This window comes from Jaculus jaculus, chromosome 7 (genome assembly GCF_020740685.1).
Source record: "Jaculus jaculus isolate mJacJac1 chromosome 7, mJacJac1.mat.Y.cur, whole genome shotgun sequence".
In the NCBI taxonomy this organism is placed as follows: domain Eukaryota; kingdom Metazoa; phylum Chordata; class Mammalia; order Rodentia; family Dipodidae; genus Jaculus; species Jaculus jaculus.
In genome coordinates, this window is record NC_059108.1 from 38,690,214 (window position 1) to 38,710,458 (window position 20,245).

The following is a 20,245-nucleotide window of genomic DNA, read 5'->3' on the forward strand; positions in this document are numbered from 1 at the left end:
AATAAAGTTTAGTGCATGTTTGTTTTAGGAGTTTTGGAGTTTGTTTCTTTTTTGGAGATAAGTTCTCACTATATAGATGTGCAGTCTGGAAAAAGTATTTATGATTTAGGTTTAAAATGAGTGACTTTATTAGGAATATACCAAGCCAAAGTAACGGAAGAAAGGGGGCTGGAGAGATAGCAGTGGTTAAAGGCACTTGCTTGCAAAGCCTGAAAGCCCAGGTTCAACTCTCCAGTACCACATACAGCCAGATGCAGAAAGTATATAACCATCTGGAGTTCATTTGCAGTGGCAAGAGTCTCTGGTATGCCCATTCTTTATCTCTCCCTCCCTGCTTCCCCCGTCTCTTTTGGCAAATAAATAATAAAGATTTTGGGGGGGGGGCTAGAGAGATGGTTCAGCAGTTAATGTGCTTGCTTGAAAGCCAAAGGGCCCCAGTTCAATTCCCCAGGACCCATGTAAGCCAGATGCACAAGGAGATACACACATCTGGAGTTTATTTGCAGTAGCTAGAGGCTCTGGTATGCCCAATCATTCCCTCTTTCTCCCCTCTCACTACCAACTATACTTCTCTCTCTCTCTCAAATTAATAAAAATGAAATATTTAAAAAATATTGGGGGGGATGGAGAGATTGCTCAGCGGTTAAGGCACTTGCCTGCAAAAAGCCTAACAACCTGGGTTTGATTTCCCAGTATCCATGTTAAGCCACATGCACAAAGTGGCTCATGCATCTAGAGTTCATTTGCAGTGGCTGGAGGCTCTGACATACCCATTCTCTGTGTCTAACTTCTCTCTGTTTGCAAATAAATAAATTTTAAACACATTTTTTAAAAATAAGAAGTAATGGGACATAACAAAGAATAAACATCAAGTCAGGCACTGAACAACATCAAGTAGAAATGACTAGAGCAGCCATAAATTTTTTTTTTTTGAGGTAGGCTCTTGCTCTAGCTCGGGCTGACCTGGAATTCACTACGTAGTTTCCAGGTGGCCTCAAACTCACGGTGATCCTCCTACCTCTGCCTCCCAAGAGCTGGGATTAAAGGTGTGTGCCACCACGCCTGGCTCAGCACACACCTTTAATCCCTGCACTTGGGGACTATGAGGTAGGAGGAATGCCTGAGCTTGAGGCCAGCCAGAGACTACATAGTGAATTCCAGGTCAGCCTAGGCTAAACCAAGACCCTACCTCAAAAAAAAAGAAAGAAAGAAAGAAAGAAAGAAAGGAAGGAAGGAAGGAAGGAAGGAAGGAAGGAAGGAAGGAAGGAAGGAAGGAAGGAAGGAAGGAAGAAAGAAAAATGACTGAAGGAGCCCTGCTGAAAAGTGGAAGAAACAAATGGCACACAGCAGATAAAGTAATAGAATATCAGGTCAGCACCCTGCAGAAACAATCAGAGAAGCCCTGTAAAAACAGCCAAGCACAGGGCTGGGTAGATGGCTCAGTAGTTAAAGGCACTTGCTCACAAAGCCTGCTGGCCTAGGTTCAATTCCTCAACACCTACGTACAGTCAGACAGGTGCTCACTGGCAGCAGCAAGACAGCCTGGCACACACACTGTTGCAGTTACTTTCTCATTGCTGTGTCAAACACCTGACCGCATGCAGCTTATGGGTAGAAAGAGTTTATTTCAGGCTCACAGAATCTGGAGGAAGTTCCGTCATGGTGGAGGAAAGTGGCTCACTTCAGCATCCACAGCAGAAACAAACCAACAGGCAGCAGGTACAAATAGCTACAACTACATTCCTTAGGGCTAGACTACAAGATCCACGCCCAGTGACACCTCCTCCAGCAAGTTGCTGGAGACATCTCTGGGATGTACATGCGTATTCCTATGACTTCTCAGAGTTCTGTGGACAAAGACTGAGAAGGCTTGCCTGCGAAGCCTAAGGACCCAGGTTTGATTGCCCAGAATCCACGTAAGCCAAATGCTGGAGACCCTGGTGTGCCCATTCTCTCTCCCTCTCTCCCTCTCTCAAATAAATAAAATACTTTTAGGCTGGCGATTGCTTAGCGGTTAAGACGCTTGCCAGCAAAGCCTAAGAACACTTGTTCGAATCTCCAGGTCATATATAGCCTGACACAAGCATGCGATGTTGCACATGTACACAAGGGGGCGCACATGTCCGCAGTTCATTCAGAGAGGCTGAAGGCCCTGGTGTGCCCATTCTCTCTCTCTCTTCTCCCTCTCTCTGAAAAATGAAATAAAAGAAATATTTAAAAAATTTTTCAAGCCGGGCGTGGTGGCGCACGCCTTTAATCCCAGCACTTGGGAGGCAGAGGTAGGAGGATTGCCATGAGTTCAAGGTCACCCTGAGATGACAGAGTTAATTCCAGGTCAGCCTGGACCAGAGTGAGACCCTACCTCGAAAAACCAAAAAAAAAAAAAAAAAACCAAAAAAAAATTTTTTCAAAATATTTTTATTTAGAGAGAGAGGAGCAGATGAAAGAGCAAGAGAGACAGAGAGAGAAAGGAAGGAAGGAAGGAAGGAAGGAAGGAAGGAAGGAAGGAAGGGAGGGAGGGAGGGAGGGAGGGAGGGAGGGAGGGAGGGAGGGAGGGAGGGAGGGAGGGAGGGAGGGAGGGAGGGAGGGAGGGAGGGAGGAGGGAGGGACAGACGGTCGGACATACCAGACAGGGCCTCCAGCTACTGCAAATGAACTCCAGGTGCATGCACCACCTTGTGCGCCTGGCTTACATGGGTATTGGGGAATAGAACCTGGATCCTTGGCCTTGCAGGCAAGTGTCTAAACCACTAAGCCATCTCTCCAGTCCAAAATAAGTTAATACTTTAAAAAAAAAAGAAAGAAAGAAAAGAAAAAATTGGGCTGGAGAGATAGCTTAGTGCTTAAGATGCTTGCTACAAAGCAAAAGGACCCAGGTTTGATTCTCCAAGTCTCATGTAAGCCAGATGCACAAGGAGGTACATGTGTCTGGTGTTTGTTTGCAGTGGCTAGAGGCCCTGGCACGCCCATTCTCCCTCTCTCCCTCTCTATTTCCCTCTCTGTGTTTCTAATAAACAAATAAAATACAACTTAAAAAGAAAAGAAAGAAAAAATTTCTGAGGCGATGAGGGACATACATTCACATTCAAACTGCCCTATACCTACGTACATTTGAAAAACGATTTACAGTGAGTGGGGGTTACCCTGTTCCCAGAGTCAGCTTTCAACAAGCTATAACCGCACGTGACAGTTTACTACCATAACTTACATTGTAGTCACTCTAGCTGTCAATTTTGTAGACCAGACTGGGCTCAAATTCCCACGTGATCTGCCTGCTGCTGCCTCCCTAGTATTGGGATTACAGGCATGTACTTTTTTTTTTTTTTTTTTTTTTTTTTTTTTTGGTGTTTCAAGATAGGGTCTCACTCTAGCCCAGGCTGATCTGGAATTCACTCTGTAGTCTCAGGGTGGTCTCGAACTCACAGCAATCCTCCTACCTCTGCCTCCCAAGTGCTGGGATTAAAGGTGTGCACCACCAAGCCTGGCTAATTTCATTTTTAAAAATATTTTACTTATTTAAGAGAGAAAAAAAGAGACAGGTAGGGAGAGAGAAAATGGAAGTGTCAAGGCCTCTAGCCACTGAAATGAACTCCAGACACATGTGCATCTGGAAGGTAGTGGGGAATTAAACCTGGGTCCTTGGGCTTTACAGGCAAGCACTTTGACCACTGAGCCATCTCTCCAGCCCAATTTTTAATTATTTTGAAAACAAAACTAGGACTGAAGAGATGGCTCAAGCAGTTGAGGCACTTGCCTGCACAGCCTAACCCCCTGGATTTGATCCCCAGTACCCATGAGAAGTCAGATACACAAGGTGGCATATAAATCTGGAGTTCATTTGCAGTGGCTGAAGGCACTGGCATGCCTATTCTCTCTGTCTCTTCTCTCTATTTCTCTCTGCTTGCAAATAAATAAACAAATATTTAAAATAAAATAAAAACAAAACTATCTGGAGGTCCTACATCAAAAGCTACAATTTACAGAAAAAGCTGAATGCATGTTAATGGTTAGAAAAGAGGACAATCTTTAATTGGGACAGTAGACAACGATCAGTGAGCGCAACCACGAGGAAACAAGCAAGTGCACTGTTCATCTGACTTTTCTTAATTTACATGGAGTACAATGAACCTTTCTGGTGTGCAGTTGCTTGAGTTTTAACACATGCAGCCACTACCACAATCCAAATACAACACTTACACATGACAAGAGCGCTGTATATTGGAAGGCTGAGGCAGGAGGCTTACAAGTTCCAAACCAACCTGGGCTATATACTAAGGCTGTCTCAAACAGAACCAAAAGACGTATATAACATTAGAAGAAAGAAAAAAGGAATCCAAAGCTAGGTGTGGTGGGACATGCCTTTATTCTCAACACTCGAGAGACAGGGAGGCAGAGGTAGGAGGATTGCTGTAAGTTTGAGGCCAGCCTGGGATTGCAGCGTGAGTTCCAGGTCAGCCTGGACTAGAGTGTGAGCCTATCTCAAAAATCCAAAAGGGAAGGAAGGAAGGGAGGGAAGAAGGGAGAGAATGAAATCAAGTATACAGGGGCTGAGATATAGCTCAATGGTTAAAACTGCTTGCTTACACACACACACACACACACACACACACACACACACACACACGGGTAAATAATTTTTTTTAATATTTTATTTATTTGCAAGCAGAGAGAGATAGAGAGACAGAGAGAATGGGCACATCAGGACCTCCACACCTTAACTGCTGAGCCATCTCTCCAGTCCCAATAAATTTTCTTTTTAAAGAAATTGGGCTGAAGAGGTGGCCCAGTGGTTGAAGGTGCTTGCTTACAAAGCCTGACAGCCTGGGTTCAATGCTCCAGAACCCATGTAAAGCCAGATGCAAAAAGTGGTACACACATCTGGAGTTCATTTGCAGTGGCTGAAGGCCCTGGCATGTCCTTCCCCTCTCTCATTCTCATTTTCATTCTCTCTCTCTCTCTGTCTCCCTCCCCCCCCCACCCTGCTTTCAAATAAATTAAAAAAATTTTTAAGTAAACTATACAAATAAGACTGAGAAAGACCAAGCCTGACAGCCGCTGGCACAGTGAGATGATGACGTGCTAATCACCAGTGGAACCTCACACTATTGCATTGCTCCTCTGGGGCTCACTGACGAGCAAGGACCTAAGGTAAGTGAGGATTTAGTCATACAGATATATGGAAGAAGACATCCAGTGTCTTGTAAAGTATTATTTTTGGTTTCTTAAACCTTTAAATGACCACATAATAAGCTGAAAGCTATAAGATTTTAAACTTGTTGCTTTTGTCTAAATGGTATTTGTATTTTAATTCTTAAATACTTTCCTAATAAACCACAAGTACCTTCAGAAATGACTAATTAAGTAACATATTCAAGGGCGGGAGAGACTGCTTAGTTGTTAAGGCACTTCCCAGAGAAGCCTAAGGACCCACAGGTTTGATTCCCCAGGACCCACATAAGCCAAATGCACAAGGTGGTACATGCATATGGAGTTCATCTGAAGTGGCTGGAGACCCTGGTGTGCCCATTCTGTCTCTCTCCAATAAATAAATAAATAAAATATTTTTAAAAATAATTTTAAAACTACATGTACAAGCAAGCTTTCTCCTTTCCTAAAATTAAATTGGGAATTTTCTCTTTCTCTTTTATTTCAATAAGCTTCTTTTATGACCCATGAAAAGCCATTAGGCCGGGTGTGGTGGCACACACCTTTAATCCCAGCATTCAGGAGGCAGAGGTAGGAGGATGGCCATGAGTTCAAGGACACCCTGAAACTATATAATGAATTATAGGTCAGCCTGGGCTAGAGTAAGACCCTACCTTATAAAAACCAAAATAAATAAATAAATGAATATAAATACAATTGGAAGAGCTGGAGAGATTGCTCAGTGGTTATAGATACTTTCTTGCAAAAGCCTGACAGCCTGGGTTTGATTCCCCAGTTCCCATGTAAAACCAGATGCAAAGTGGTACCTGACTCTGGAGTTTGTTTACAGTGGCAAGAGGCCCTGGCAAGCCCATTCTTCCTGTCTCTCTATCTCTCTCTGCTTGCAAATAAATAAATAAAATACATAGATTTTAAAAAGGCATTTGGAGGGGCTGGAGAAATGGCTCAGCAGCTAAGGCACTTCCTTGCAAAGACTATCACATAAAACTGGATTTCGTTTGCAGCAGCTAGAGGCCCTGGTGTGCCCATTTATTTTCTCTCTTTCTGTATGTCTCTCTTCCCTCAGTCTCTCTCGCTCTTTCTGCTTGCTAATACATTATTTTTTTTAAGTAGGTTGAAAGACTATATATTTTGATATGCATAAATAACCTATCTGATTTTCAGAGGGAAGAAAAGACAAGTACATACAACATGAGAGACCAGCTGGATTTATCTTGCTAAGAATATCAACATGCTTCAAACACAAATAGACACTAACTTTTCAAATTAGACCAGTTAGAAAACTAACAATACTGAAAGTCATCAGATATACAAACACAATCAAATTAGTACAAATTTATGGATTTTTCAAAGGTTGTTAGTTTCCACCTAATTGGATGAGACTAGCGCAGTGTTTGTTTTTACCTTCCGGTGGTCTGTTGGATGTGGCCACAACCACGACCCCATTTTTGAACAGATTTTCAAAAAGCTGCTTCAGAATCATGGCATCAGCAATGTCGGTGACCTGTGGGCAACAACATGTTTGTTTCATTTGAATTTCACTTCTGCTCTAACAAATTTGCTAATGGCCAATCTCTCTCTCTCTCTCTCTCTTTAAAGATGGAAGTGAATTCCAAGAGAAAAATTCTAATTATCATCATGAAGAGTTGATAATTAAAAGCATGAAGTATTTTAATTTTTTTTATATTTTTATTTGAAGGTGGCAGAAGAGAGAGAGAGAAAGAGGCAGATAGAATGGACATGTCAGGGTCTCCAGCCACTGCAAACAAACTCCAGACACATGCACCACCTTGTGCATTTGGCTTTCATGGGTCCTGGGGAATGGAACCTGGGTCCTTTGGCTTTGTAGGCAAGCACCTTAACAGCTAAGCCATCTCTCCAGCCTGAAGTCTTTTAAATTTGACTCTCTCTCTCTCTTTTGTAAGCCCATTATTTCTAGGCAAATCATCAAATGATTCTATGCTACCTTCTTTCATATGACTAGAGGTCGAAAGCATAGATAATTGTCCTGAACATTTAGGAAGTCTAATTAATTAGAACATGACCAACTCCCTCCTCCTATTGCCACCCTCCCAGACTCCTGCTTCCCACACCCCAAAAAGGAAAGAGAAAAAGATAGAGAGGGAGAGGGAAAAAAAATCACATTATTAAAATACACAGGGCTATTTACAATTTCTAATACCTTTCTGGCAAAGGTCCCTGGAAAGGTGACTTTAAATTGTCACAGGACTTTAGGAATAAGGACAAGTAGCCAGTGAGACATAATCAGCTGCTGTTGAAAATAGAATGATATGACATAGATACTATTGTGCAATTGTTGCACAAAACAATTCAACAGATGGCCCATCACAAAAATAAGCAATTTCATTGTTCTTTTTAAGTGCCTTCTATTACTGTCCATGAATAATCAAAAGGCAGTCACTTCCAGCCAGCCAGCCTCTGCTAACCTTCGCAAACACAAATATTCCTCCCGAAACAAAAAAAAAAAAAAAAAAAATCCTTTACAATGGTTAATACAGTGATTTCAAAAAATAACTTCTGACAAACTAGAAATGCATAATGTAGATAGAATTAGTCATCTAAGTTAGGTTACAGAGAAATACAGTTACTGGTCTTTTAAAAAAATTATTTTTAGAATTCATAGTAAGAAAATAAGCTTAATGATAAATTCGTTTCTTAGAACCTTTTAAAATTCACAAAGAAAGACAGCCGTTGAGAAAAGTTCAAAACCTCAGTGCAAAATGAAAGCTGATATTAATCACTGCAACTTCTATGTACATGAGCTTTAGATAGTCTCAGTATAAAAACATTTTGATCTTTCCTCAATAAGCATAAATAATGTCAATGAAATTGGTTTTATATGCTAACTATATCACATTATTAATTTTAAATTCTGCTAGAGGAATATAGAAAGTAGAAGAGTTCTCTCAGTTTGACCAAGAACCTATAAATTACCAGCTAACCTGTTCTAACACAGCTGGTGACACCCTGGGATGCCCATGTCACACCACTTTTCTCTTGACAGCACCTCTTTGACTCAAGTATCTGTCCCACCTGAGCCCCCCCCCAAAAAAAACCAGCAAAGAGCGAGGTGCAATTTTTGTCTTCTGTCTCAAGCTATGACTTGAAAATATATTATCTTTAAAAACTACTACAAATGTCTTAAAAGACTGCAGGGCCTTGAAAAGTGGTGCTTTAAATGAAAGGAAAGTGGTGCTAATATTATTTCATTTGGAGCTCAGGATCACTGTCAAATTTGGCTTCCACAAAAACATTCCCAGAGAAGGTCTTTTCAAATGCTCAAACACCAGCAGCATTTCTGATGAGCGGAGAGAACAAGCTTGCAAATTTCAGTAGCAACTGCACTTTTAAATTCATTTTTGATCCAGTTTTAAATTCTCCTTTAAAAAAATTAAAAGTTATTCAGTTTTAGAATATAAAATCAGTCATTTGACTAACATCACTGATGTTACTAAAAAACAAAAATAAAAAATAAATAGGTTTTGTGCCCTAAGGACCAAGAAAGTGAAGGAGTATTTCTTATAAATGGCGCAAAGTCTTAAGCTGAAAACTGAAGGAAGCAGAAAGTGAAGGCCCATAGTCACGTGACCCTTTGCTGTCTTTCTATGACGGGATGTTTTGTTCTAGCAGAGTAAATTAACTTGGAGAAGCTATGACTAATTAATAAAGCAGGAGTCACTTGGTGCAGCCGGGTGCCAATGTACACTCTTTTGATCTCATCCTCACACTTGTTCAGCTTTGCTGGGGAACAGTAATTTTACAGTATGAGTGAACAGAAGACAATTTGGCCCCACATTCTTGGAGAGCCAGTGTGCTCAGCACCCAGCATTTCATTACCACCGGGACAAAGGACAAGGCTACAGATTACCAATAAGGGTAGTCTGCTAATACAGAATGGAGACGTTTCATTAGCATTAAAGAGAAGAGATTTTTTTATGACCTAGAGTTGCTTTCCATTGTGACTCACTTAAGTAAAAAAAAAAAAAAAAAACTTAATGGTTAATTTACATGTGTAAGTGCTTGAGTCTCAGTCATCCACTGATTGGTACGGTGCCATGTAATGAATGACAAATATAAGCATGCATTATCAGTAATTAGTATTAGCACAAAAATACACACCTATTTGTTATTACCAGTTTTTAATAGCTTTCCTGCTTTATGAAAACAGCTAAAAGTATTTTTGATTGATATTGATAGCTTATAGAGGAGAATTTTGCATGATATTCTGCTCATCAGAATGTGTGATTTTTTTCCTCACAATATTACTAAAACATCTATTCAGTATCCCTAAAAGGAGATGCTAAAAAAATCCTTTTCCCTCAGTATTCTGACATCTTCAGAATCATAAATGATTTAACAAGTAATATATGTTCAGAGGACACAATAAAGATACGAAAGAAGGGCTGGAGAGATGGCTTAGCGGTTAAGCACTTGCCTGTGAAGCCTAAGGACCCCGGTTCGAGGCTCGGTTCCCCAGGTCCCACGTTAGCCAGATGCACAAGGGGGCGCATGCGTCTGGAGTTCGTTTGCAGAGGCTGGAAGCCCTGGCGCGCCCATTCTCTCTCTCTCCCTCTATCTGTCTTTCTCTCTGTGTCTGTCGCTCTCAAATATATAAATAATTTTAAAAAAAGATACGAAAGAAAACTTTGAGGATAAACTACTATTTTATTTCAGCAACTAAAACATATTACAAAAAAAAAATAAATAAAATGAAAAAAAAAAAAACCCTATCTAGCCAGGGGTAGGGGGTGGTGCACACCTTTAATCCCAGCACTCAGGAGGCAGAGGTAGGAGAATTGCTGTGAGTTCAAGGCTAGCCTAAGACTATATCATGAATTATAGATCAGCCTCAGCTAGAGCATGACCCTACCTCAAAAAACAAGCAAAAAAATCTAAGCCTATATTTCTTTTTAAAAATATTTTATTTATTTGTTTATTTATTTATTTGAGAGAGAGAGAGAGACAGGCACTCCAGGTCCTTTAGCTACTGCAAACAAACTCCAAATGCATGTGCCAACTTACACATCTAGCTTACGTGTGTCCTGGGGAATCGAACCTGGGTCCTTAGACTTTGCAGGCAAGCACCTCAACTACTAAGCCATCTCTCCTGCCCTAAACCTATATTTTAACCAAACCAAGAACAATGTATTCCATTCCACAGGGGAAACTGAAATGTCACATAGTGTCGATGAACAAGAGGATGAAATAAACATTCTACAAATGTAATTTAGCTGATGCCAAAAGAGAATCTAAAAAATCCCTTAAATTCAAGAGCACCAAAACAGGTAACTTTTTCTCCTAAGCAGCAATGATTCTCATCATGTCTCTAGTAACTATTACATCAATGCACACCAGCAAAGGCCAATAGTAATCCACTAAAAATCAAGACTACTAACATGATTTAATTTTAAAAGAGGTAGGTTGGAGAGATGGCTCAGTAGTTAAAGGCAATTGTTTGTAAAGCCTGACGGCCTGGGTTTAATTCCCTAGTACCCACTTAAAGCCAGATGCACAAAGTGGTTTACATATCTGAGGCTCTGAAATGCCCACATTTATTCATTCTCCTCTCTTTCTTTCTCTCTCTCTTTACTGGCAAGTAAATAAAAATAATTTTTCAAAGCTGGAGAGATTGCTCAGCAACTAAGGTGTTTGCCTGCAAAGCCTAAAACCTGGGTTTGATTCCTCAATACTCACATAAGCCACATGCACAAAGTGGCACATGCATCTGGAATTTGTTTGCAGTGGCTGGAGGCCTTGGTGTGCCCATGCTCTCTGTCTCTCTCTCTCTTTCTCTCTGTGTCTGTCTCTCTCTGTTTGCAAATAAGTAGATAAAATATTTTTAAAATACTTTTTTAAAACTTAGCCAGGTGTGGTAGTGTACACCATTAAAACCAGCACTCAGGAGGGAGAGGTAGGAGGATCACCGTGAGTTCAAGGCTACCCTGAGACTACATAGTAAATTCCAGGTCAGCCTGGGCTAGAGCAAGACCTTACCATAAATAAATAAACAAACAAATAAATAAATAAAAGTGGTGATTGTAGACATACTGTCACTAAAAATAAAGCATCAAAAAAAGAAAAAAGAAAAAAGAAACAAGTCAGAACCATACCCAAACATAAGCCCACTCTCCATTATCAAGCTACCATCAATCATGGGCTACAAGAGGGCCTACACCTATTAAATTCTCTATAAAAAACGGTAAGGGTTATCTCATTTGTCCTGGTGCTAACTTACTCTCCATTGGAGAATCTGCCTCTCTTTTCCAGATAGATGTAGATCCTAAGGAGAGAGCCACCCATCATACCTCAAAAGGGCCCAGGCCAAAACTAAGAAAAATTGGTGAAACAAGCAAGGGTGCTGTTTTCCTGATGAACCGGATACTAGCACAAGGTTGAAGGAGATCAACACAGAGAAAAATCAACTCCTACCAAATCAGAGAGCCAGAGACCCAGAGGCCCCCAATACCTCATCACTGAAGCAGACCAAAAATGAACCCAACATGGCTCAGGGAAATTTTGCAGAAGAGGGGGCGGAAATGTTGGGTCATGATATGTAGAGACATTTATCCTACCCCTAACTGTGGGCTAACTCCACAATGCATGACCCATATACTTCAACAAGGAGGGGCCAAGGGGAGGGGGTAGGTCACTGATGAGCCTAATAATAGTACCAAACTGCCTATATTTGCTGAATACAAAACTAATTAATAAAAAATAAAAATAAAATCTTTCCTGGGCTAGAGAGGTGGCTTAATGGCTATGGTGCTTGGCCTGTGAAGCCTAAGGACCCAGGTTCAAATCCCCCAGAACCCATATAAGCCAGATGCACTTGGTACATGGATCTGGAGTTCATTTACAGTGGCAAGAGGCCCTAGTGCTCACTCACTCACTCGGTCACACACACTCTCCCTCTCACCCTGTCTCTAATAAATAAATACAAATTTAAAAAATTAAAATATAATATAAAATCCCATTTTAGAAAAAGAAAGCTGGGCGTGGTGGCACACGCCTTTAATCCCAGCACTCGGGAGGCACAGATAGGAAGATCAGGCCACCTTTAGACTACATAGCTAATTCCATGTCAGCCTGAGCTAGAGTGAGACCCTACCTCGAAAAACCAAAAAATAATAATAATAAAAACATATACATTAAACTCTCAAGAAATGACAAGTGAAGCCTATTATCTCTGTATAGCATGCATACTCATATAATCCTATATTATTAATATATAGCATAGAATTTTAGCTATAAATGGAATGATACACTAGTGCAATCATAAAAATCATAGGCAGGTGGCCTGGAAAGATGGCTCAGCAGTTAAGACACTGCCTGCAAAGCCTAACAATCTGAGTTTGATTCCCCAGTACCCACACGTAAATCCAAATGCACAAAGTAGACTGGAGTCTGCAGTTGCGGGAGGCCCTGGCACACCCATTCTCTCTGTCTGTCTCTCTCTCTCTCTCTGCTTGTAAATAAACAAATAAAAATATTTAAAATGATTTTTTAAAAATCTGAGGCCAGGTGTACTGGCACACACCTTTGATTCCAATACTCAGGAGGCAGAAGTAGGAGGATCACCAGGCCAGCCTGAGACTACATAGTGAATTCCAGGTCAGATTGGGCTAGAGTGAGACCTTACCTCAAAAACAAAAAAGAAAGGAAGGAAGGAAGGAAGGAAGGAAGGAAGGAAGGAAGGAAGGAAGGAAGGAAGGAAGGAAGGAAGGAAGGAAGGAAGGAAGGAAGGAAGGAAGGAAGGACAAGGAAAGGAAAGGAAAGGAAAGGAAAGGAAAGGAAAGGAAAGGAAAGGAAAGGAAAGGAAAGGAAAGGAAAGGAAAGGAAAGGAAAGGAAAGGAAAGGAAAGGAAAGGAAAGGAAAGGAAAGGAAAGGAAAGGAAAGGAAAGGAAAGGAAAGGAAAGCAAAGCAAAGCAAAGCAAAGCAAAGCAAAGCAAAGCAAAGCAAAGCAAAGCAAAGCAAAGCAAAGCAAAGCAAAGCAAAGCAAAGCAAAGCAAAGCAAAGCAAAGCAAGAAAAAAAGAAAAGAAAAGAAATCATGGCTATGATCTGCCCATGTCCTGAAATTCTGAGTGAGGCTGAATTCAAAAATGGAGGAAGCTTCAAAACATCATAGTAGTCAAGCGACTGCATGGTTATTTCTAACTTTAATCCCACCACTCAGGAGGCAGGGATAGGAGAACTGCCATGAGTTCAAGGTCAGCCTGAGATTACATAGTGAATTCCAGGTCAGCTTTGGCTAGAGTGAGACCCTACCTCAAAAAAAAAAAAAAAAAAAAAAAAAAGGAAGAAAGAAAGAAAGAGACAGAGAGAGAGAGAGAAAGGAAGGAAGGAAGGAAAAGAAAAAAAATCTGGCTATTGGTCTGCCCATGTCCTGAAATTCTAAGTGAGACTGAATTCAAAAGTGGAGAAAGCTTCAAACTTCAGGATAACACAGTAGTCAAGCTATTGCATGGTTATTTCCCATGTTAACCTCACCACTCAAGAAGCAAAGGTAGGAGGATCACTATGAGTTCAAGGCCAGCTTGGGCTAGAGTGAGACCCCTGTCTTGAAAGCAGACTGATGTTTAAAAAAAAAAAATTCAGTTCAGTGAGAAAAGGAGAGTAAGAAACAGTTACTGTTGTGCATTTAAAATTGTGTACAAGGGTCTGGAGAGATGGCTCAGAGATTAAGGTGCCTGCCTATAAAACCTAATGACCTGAGTTCACTTCCCAAGTACCCACATAAAGCCAGATGCACAAAGTGGCATATGCATCTGCAGTTTGTTTGCAGCCTCTAGAGGCCCTGATGCACCCATTCATATTCTCTCTCTCCCGGGCATGGTGGCCACATGCCTTTATCCCCAGCATTCAGGACATCAAGGTAGGAAGGAGGATTGCCCTGAGTTTGAGGCCACCCTGAGACTCATAGTAAATTCCAGATCAGCCTGGGCTAGAATGAGACCCTATCTTGAAAGAAAAAAAAAATGTGAACAAGACATATTTGTAACTGTTAATACAGTGCTCTTAAAGAGAAATATTATACCTTGTACTGGGAGAGTAGAAGGGGTACCTTGAGGGCAAGACCCTACCCACTGAAAGGTCTATGTTATTAAAAAATGCAAATTAATTTGAAAGACTCATTTGAAAGAAAAATATCTGGAAAAAAAAAAAAGTGCCTGAACAGATAAAGCCACAGGGGCCCCTGCTCTGACACTGTTTTCTCCAGGTCAGCTGTGCAAACACCCAGAAGCCACTACAACCGAGGTAAAGGGAATTAGGCTACATTTGAGTGCACAGACAAATTGCACACCATGAAAGAAATGCTGATCCTGGAGGAGTCATCAAGGCCTGTGCCATAAAAGCACCTGGGATGCCAGGTAATATGTAGCAGGGTCAGAGCCCCTGCCAGGAGGACATCAGGGGCTGGTTCAGAGTGCTGTGAAGGTGACACCAAAGTTACAGTGGAGATCTCTGATCACCAAGGAAAAGAGGAGCTAAATCAAAAGAGAGGTCAGAGTCTGGGCATGGAGGCACACACCATTAATCCCACCACTCAGGAGGCAGAGGTAGGAGGATTGCTGTGAGTTCCAGGTCAGCCTGGGCTCTACTGAGGCCCTACAACCCACCCCCCGACAAAAAATAAAATAAAAAGAGATGTCATGCATTGCACACAGTTGGATCTTGGATGATGCCACCACGAGTCCTAGATTATGGACTTGGAGCTACATACAGGGTTTAGTGTTTGCTCTGCTGTTTTGTGTGGGTTTTTTTTTTGGGGGGGTCTGGTCTTTCCTTGCCATCTGCTGCTTCTCCCTTTTAGAATGGGAATGTTTACTCAGTGCCATTGGAAGCACATAAATTGATTTAACAGAGGCTTACAGCTAAGAGTGTGCCTGGAGTCTCACAAGAGACTGAACTTGTGCACAGGGTTGACACTATTAGGACTATGGGGTTGGAGAGATGGCTTGGCGGTTAAGGCACTTACCTGCAAAGCCAAAGGACTCAGGTTCAATTACCTAGGACCCACATAAGCCAAATGCACAGAGTGGCACATGCATCTGGAGTTTGTTTGCAGTGGCTGGAGGCATGCTCATTCTCTCTTGCTCTCTCTGCTTCTCTCTCTCTCTCTCTCTCTCTCTCTCTCTCTCTCTCTCTCTCTCAAACACACACACACACACACACACACACACAAATACATAAAAGAAAATATTTTTTTTAAAGACTATGGAGACTTAAAAGTTGGGAGCCAGGGATGGAACATTGTCTGAATCTGAACTGTCCCCCACAGGCTCAGGTGTCTGAACACTTGATCTACAGCTGGTAAAGTTGTTTTAAGAGGCTGTGGAACCTGTAAGAAGTAAGGCTTGTCTGGCAAAACAAGGGCACTAAGGCCAGGCCACTGAAGGTTATAACCCAGCCCTGGTTCTGGTCTATGCTCTGCTTCCTCATTTACCATGACATGAAGAGACGCTGCTGCATGCTCATGCCACCATGGATAGAACTACCCAGGCATCATGCTGTCCCCATCATGATAGACTGTATCCTCTAAGACTATGAGTCAAGATTAACTTGGGCTAGGGAGACTGCTAAGTAGTTAAAAGGCACTTGCTTACAAAGTCTGATGGCCCACGTATAGCCAAATGCACAAAGGAGCTCATGCCTTTGCAGTGGTAGGAGGCCCGGGCACACCCCATCTCATATGCTCTCTCTCTCTCTCTCAAATAAATAAATATATTTTTTACATAAATAAGGAAAGGCATGGTGGCACATGCCTTTAATCCCAGCAATTGGGAGGCAGAGGTAGAAGGATCACCATGAGTTCAAGGCCACCCTGAGATTACACAGTGAATTCCAGGTCAGCCTGGGCTAGAGCAAGACTCTACCTCGAAAAATGAGCAAAAATAAATAAAATAAAATGAGTAAATAAAAGAAAGAAAGAAATATGGGCTGAATAGATGGCTCCACAGTTAAGGTACTTACTGGAAAGCCAAAGGACATAAGTTTGATTCCCTAGTACCCACATAAAGCCAGATACACAAGGTAGTGCATGCATTTAGAGTTTATTTTCAGTGGCTATAGACCCTGGCACACCCTCTATCTGCCTCTCTCTTCTTACACTCACAGAATCCAGGGGAATATCATTAATGATGAAATTAGTTGGCTCCCTTGCATATATCCAAGCACAGAAAAACAGCCAGCACCACCGCTAAGCACAAACTGCCAGAGCTCAAACTGCTCTCTCCCTGCCTTTGGGCTTGAGTTCAGATCCACCCCAAACACACCTTACGGCTGTATTCTAGGATCCACCCCCCAGTGACATGTGCCCCAGTAGCAAATATCTGCCTGCTAGGGGCTCATGATGCAAGCTCAGTTTTTAAAAATATTTTTATTTGTGGCTCATGGGTTAGAGACGCTTGTAAAGCATGCCAGCCTGAGTTCAGTTCCTACACCTGACACAAGGGGCTGGAGAGATGACTCAGCAATTAAGACACTTGCCTGCAAAGCCAAAGGACCCAGGTTTAGTTCCCCAGTACCCACGTATAGCCAGATGCATAAAGTGGCACATGCATCTGGAATTTGTTTGCAGCAGTTGGAGGCCCTTGTAGGCCCATTCTGTCTGTCTCCCCCCCACCACTTGCAAATAAATAAAATATTTTTTAAGTGACACAAGCATCTAGCATTTGTTTACAGCATCAAGAGGCCCTGGAAGGCTCACACACACACAAGCAAATAAATAAAGAAACTATTTTTGTAAACAAGGTAAGCCAGGCATGGTGGCACATGCCTTTAATCCCAGCACTTGGGAGGCAGCGGTAGAAGGATCACTGTGAGTTCGAGGCCACTCTGAGACTACATAGTGAATTCCAGGTTAGCCTGGGCTAGAGCGAAACCCTACCTCAAAAATAAAAAAAATTAAAAAAAATTTTAAAAAAAAGTAAAACTAAGGTAAAAGGCAAGAAACAATCGGAAAGTTGTCCTCTGACCTCCACATTTACATCCTGGCATACATGCACAAGTATGCAGATGTGCATACATGTGTGTATACTTACACACACACTAAATTGCCTGACAGGAAAGTTGGACCTACTTGCTCTAGAGACTCTGCAGGGTAACATGGTTTGCATATCCAACATTTGGGAGCTCCCTAACTTTCTCAGGACCGCCTATCAACTATCTCTTTGAATGTTTTTTTTTTTTAATTTAATTTTTGTTTTGTTTTGTCTTTTTGTTTTTTCAAAGTAGGGTTTCACTCCAATTCAGGCTGACCTGGAATTCACTATGCGGTCTCAGGGTGGCCTCAAACTCACAGTGATCCTCCTACCTCTGCCTCCCGAGTGCTGGGATTAAAAGCGTGTGCCACAACACCCGGCTTAATTTTAAATTTTCATTTGAGAAGGAGATAGAAAGAAGCATGTAGAGAAAGAGAGAATGATGAGCATGCCAGGGTCTCTTGCCACTGCAAACAAATTCCAGACATGTGCCACTTTGTGTGCCTGGCTTTGTATGTGTACTGGGGAATCAAACCCAATCTATCAGGCTTCTCAAGCAAGCACCTTTAACCACTGAGCCATCTCTCCAAAACCTTTTTAAGTGTTTTGAATTTTATATTTTTTTAAATATTCTTTTCTTATTTGAGAGAAAGTGGGAAAGGCAGAGAGAGAGAATGAGCATGGTGGGGACTTCAACTGCTACAAGTAAACTCCAGACACATGAGCCCCCTTGACTTACGTGGGACCTGGAGATTCAAACCTGAGTTCTAAGGCTTTGCAGACAAGTCCCTTAGCCACTAAGCCATCTCTCCAGCCCACAGTATTCTTATTTATTTATTTACAAGGGGAAAAGAGGGAGAGAAGGAGAAAGACAGTGAGAGACAGACAGAATAGGCACACTAGGGCCTCCAGCCACTGCAAATGAACACCTGTGCCACCTGATGCGTCTGGCTTTATGTGGGTACTGAGGAGGCAAACCTGGGCCAGCAGCCATTACAGGCAAGTGCCTTCAATTGCTAAGCCATCTCAATAGCCCTGTATTTTTTAAATTAAAAGTAATAATTCTACTGGGCATGGTGGCACACACCTTTAATCCCAGCACTTGGGAGGCAGAGGTAGGAGGATCGCCATAAGTTTCAGGCCACCCTGAGAATATATAGTTAATTCCAGGTTAAGCCTGGGCTAGAAAAAAACCCTACCTTGAAAAAAAAAGTATTAATTCTTCCATGACAACTATGAAATGCTGATACCTTTAGATTCCTGGTATCTATGTAGAGTAAAGGATAACTATTTTATAGAATGAATTGAAATAAGGACAAAAAACATATTTTAAACAATGCATCATTTTTCAAGGGTGGAATATTAACATATCTTTGAGTTTTTGACCACATAGACTCAGTTTAATTTAGAGCTATTTTGGTTAAAAGGCTAATAATGGAAAATGAGGAGGCACAACCCTTACTGATTCATCATTGACTTGTGTTCAGGCAAACAGCCTAACTGTTTACTCAGTGCCATCTTCAGAACAATGAAACGAGGCTCCTGGACCCTGCCATACACAGGTGTGCTTAACGTGTACTTCTCGTGGAGTTCTTTGTTTCCATCTACCCTAAGTCTGGATTGCTATTAGCTACATGGATCCAGCTGTTAAAGGAGTCCCAGCAACCACCTTCCCATGAAACACAGAATAGGAACTAACTCAATCCCAATTTAAATACATAATTTCAGAACATCCTAAAGCTACAGGAGACTTTGAAAACGAAACAATGGCAGTTGTTTCCCTCTATAGAGACCATGGATGCTGGGAAGCTTAAAATGAGATGTGGGAGCCTAGCGTGGTGCCACCCGCCTTTAATCCCAGCACCTGGGAGGCAGAGGTAGGAGGATCACTATGAGTTTGAGGCCACCCTGAGACTACACTGTGAATTCCAGGTCAGCCTTGGCCAAAGTGAAATCCTACTAAAAAAAAAAATTTAAAAAAAATTTAAAAAAGATGTAGGAATCATTTGTTCTTTATATAACATTTTAAAGAAATACTCAGACTCTGAAATTTTCTAGTAACAATCTATAGCTTCTGGATGTGCCACTGTTCACAAAAGTAGGATTCCATATGACTTATTCATAGCCTCTTAGATTTTAGTTAGCCCTCACCCCTACCTTTCCTATGCTCAATCTTTTTCCCTGCCAGGAATGGGATACCTTCTAGTGAGTTGTTGCCCAGGGAGGTCCCTGATACTCCCCAAAACATTACAGGCTCTTGGTTTCCACCAGGTATAGATGGTAAGACCCTATTGGTGAAGCCTCCACATACCTGGACTGCAAGGCCACTGAGAAATCCTGCTGGAGCTGAGCTGAAAACCTCCTCCCTACAGACCAGCTGACAGAAAGCTGATAAAAGCTATGCTGCATGGAGTTCCATGGGAGAGAGAGAAAAATCACCAACAGAGATAAACAACAGTGGACATTCCAAGCCTTAAATTTGGCCAGCCAGGCCAAATGAGCCAACAGGTTCAATACTAACTAACATGTCTGTTATGGGGAAAACCAACCACTCTCTACTTGAACTAGAGGCTCATTCCATGAGGGAATATATGCCTGATACTGAAAATCTATGACAGGGGAAATCACAAGCCCTAGGGGTGTAATGACTGCTGATGCCATAGTATATACAAATCTCACCGAACTACCTGGTAAGCACTTCTCTTAATGTTCATATCCAAATATTAATGCTACTCTCACTTTTGGTTAGAGAAGCTTTTCTTTTCAGATGGTGTTGACCTTGGATAACTCAGAAGGCACCATGGTGCTGAAAAGAAGTGACAGAGGAGTGCTCAACACTGAAATATCTTTATCACACCTTCTAAGGCTCAAGATCCATTGTGGAAGAGGAAATAAAAAATGTAAGAGCCAAAGGAAAGGTAGGACTCCTTACAATGCACTACTCCAGACACAAAATGGCCTGGAAGTCCATAACCTCACAGTGCCTGACACTACCTATACAAGACCATCATAATAGGAGCAAAAGATGATGACATCAAAATAAAAGAAACTGATTGAGAGGGGGGGGGTATGATGG

At 41.7% G+C, this 20,245-nt stretch overlaps 1 protein-coding gene across 3 annotated transcripts in view; it reads right to left on the minus strand.

Annotated features, from left to right (window-relative positions):
* The window catches only part of Afg1l (AFG1 like ATPase), a 234,491-nt gene that overhangs the window by 161,686 nt on the left and 52,560 nt on the right, over window positions 1-20,245 (minus strand). For all 3 annotated transcript variants that reach the window (XM_045155614.1, XM_045155617.1, XM_045155615.1), the window contains one exon: window positions 6,571-6,670. In XM_045155614.1, coding sequence (XP_045011549.1) covers window positions 6,571-6,670 — 100 coding nt within the window. The remainder of the gene's footprint in view (window positions 1-6,570; window positions 6,671-20,245) is intronic.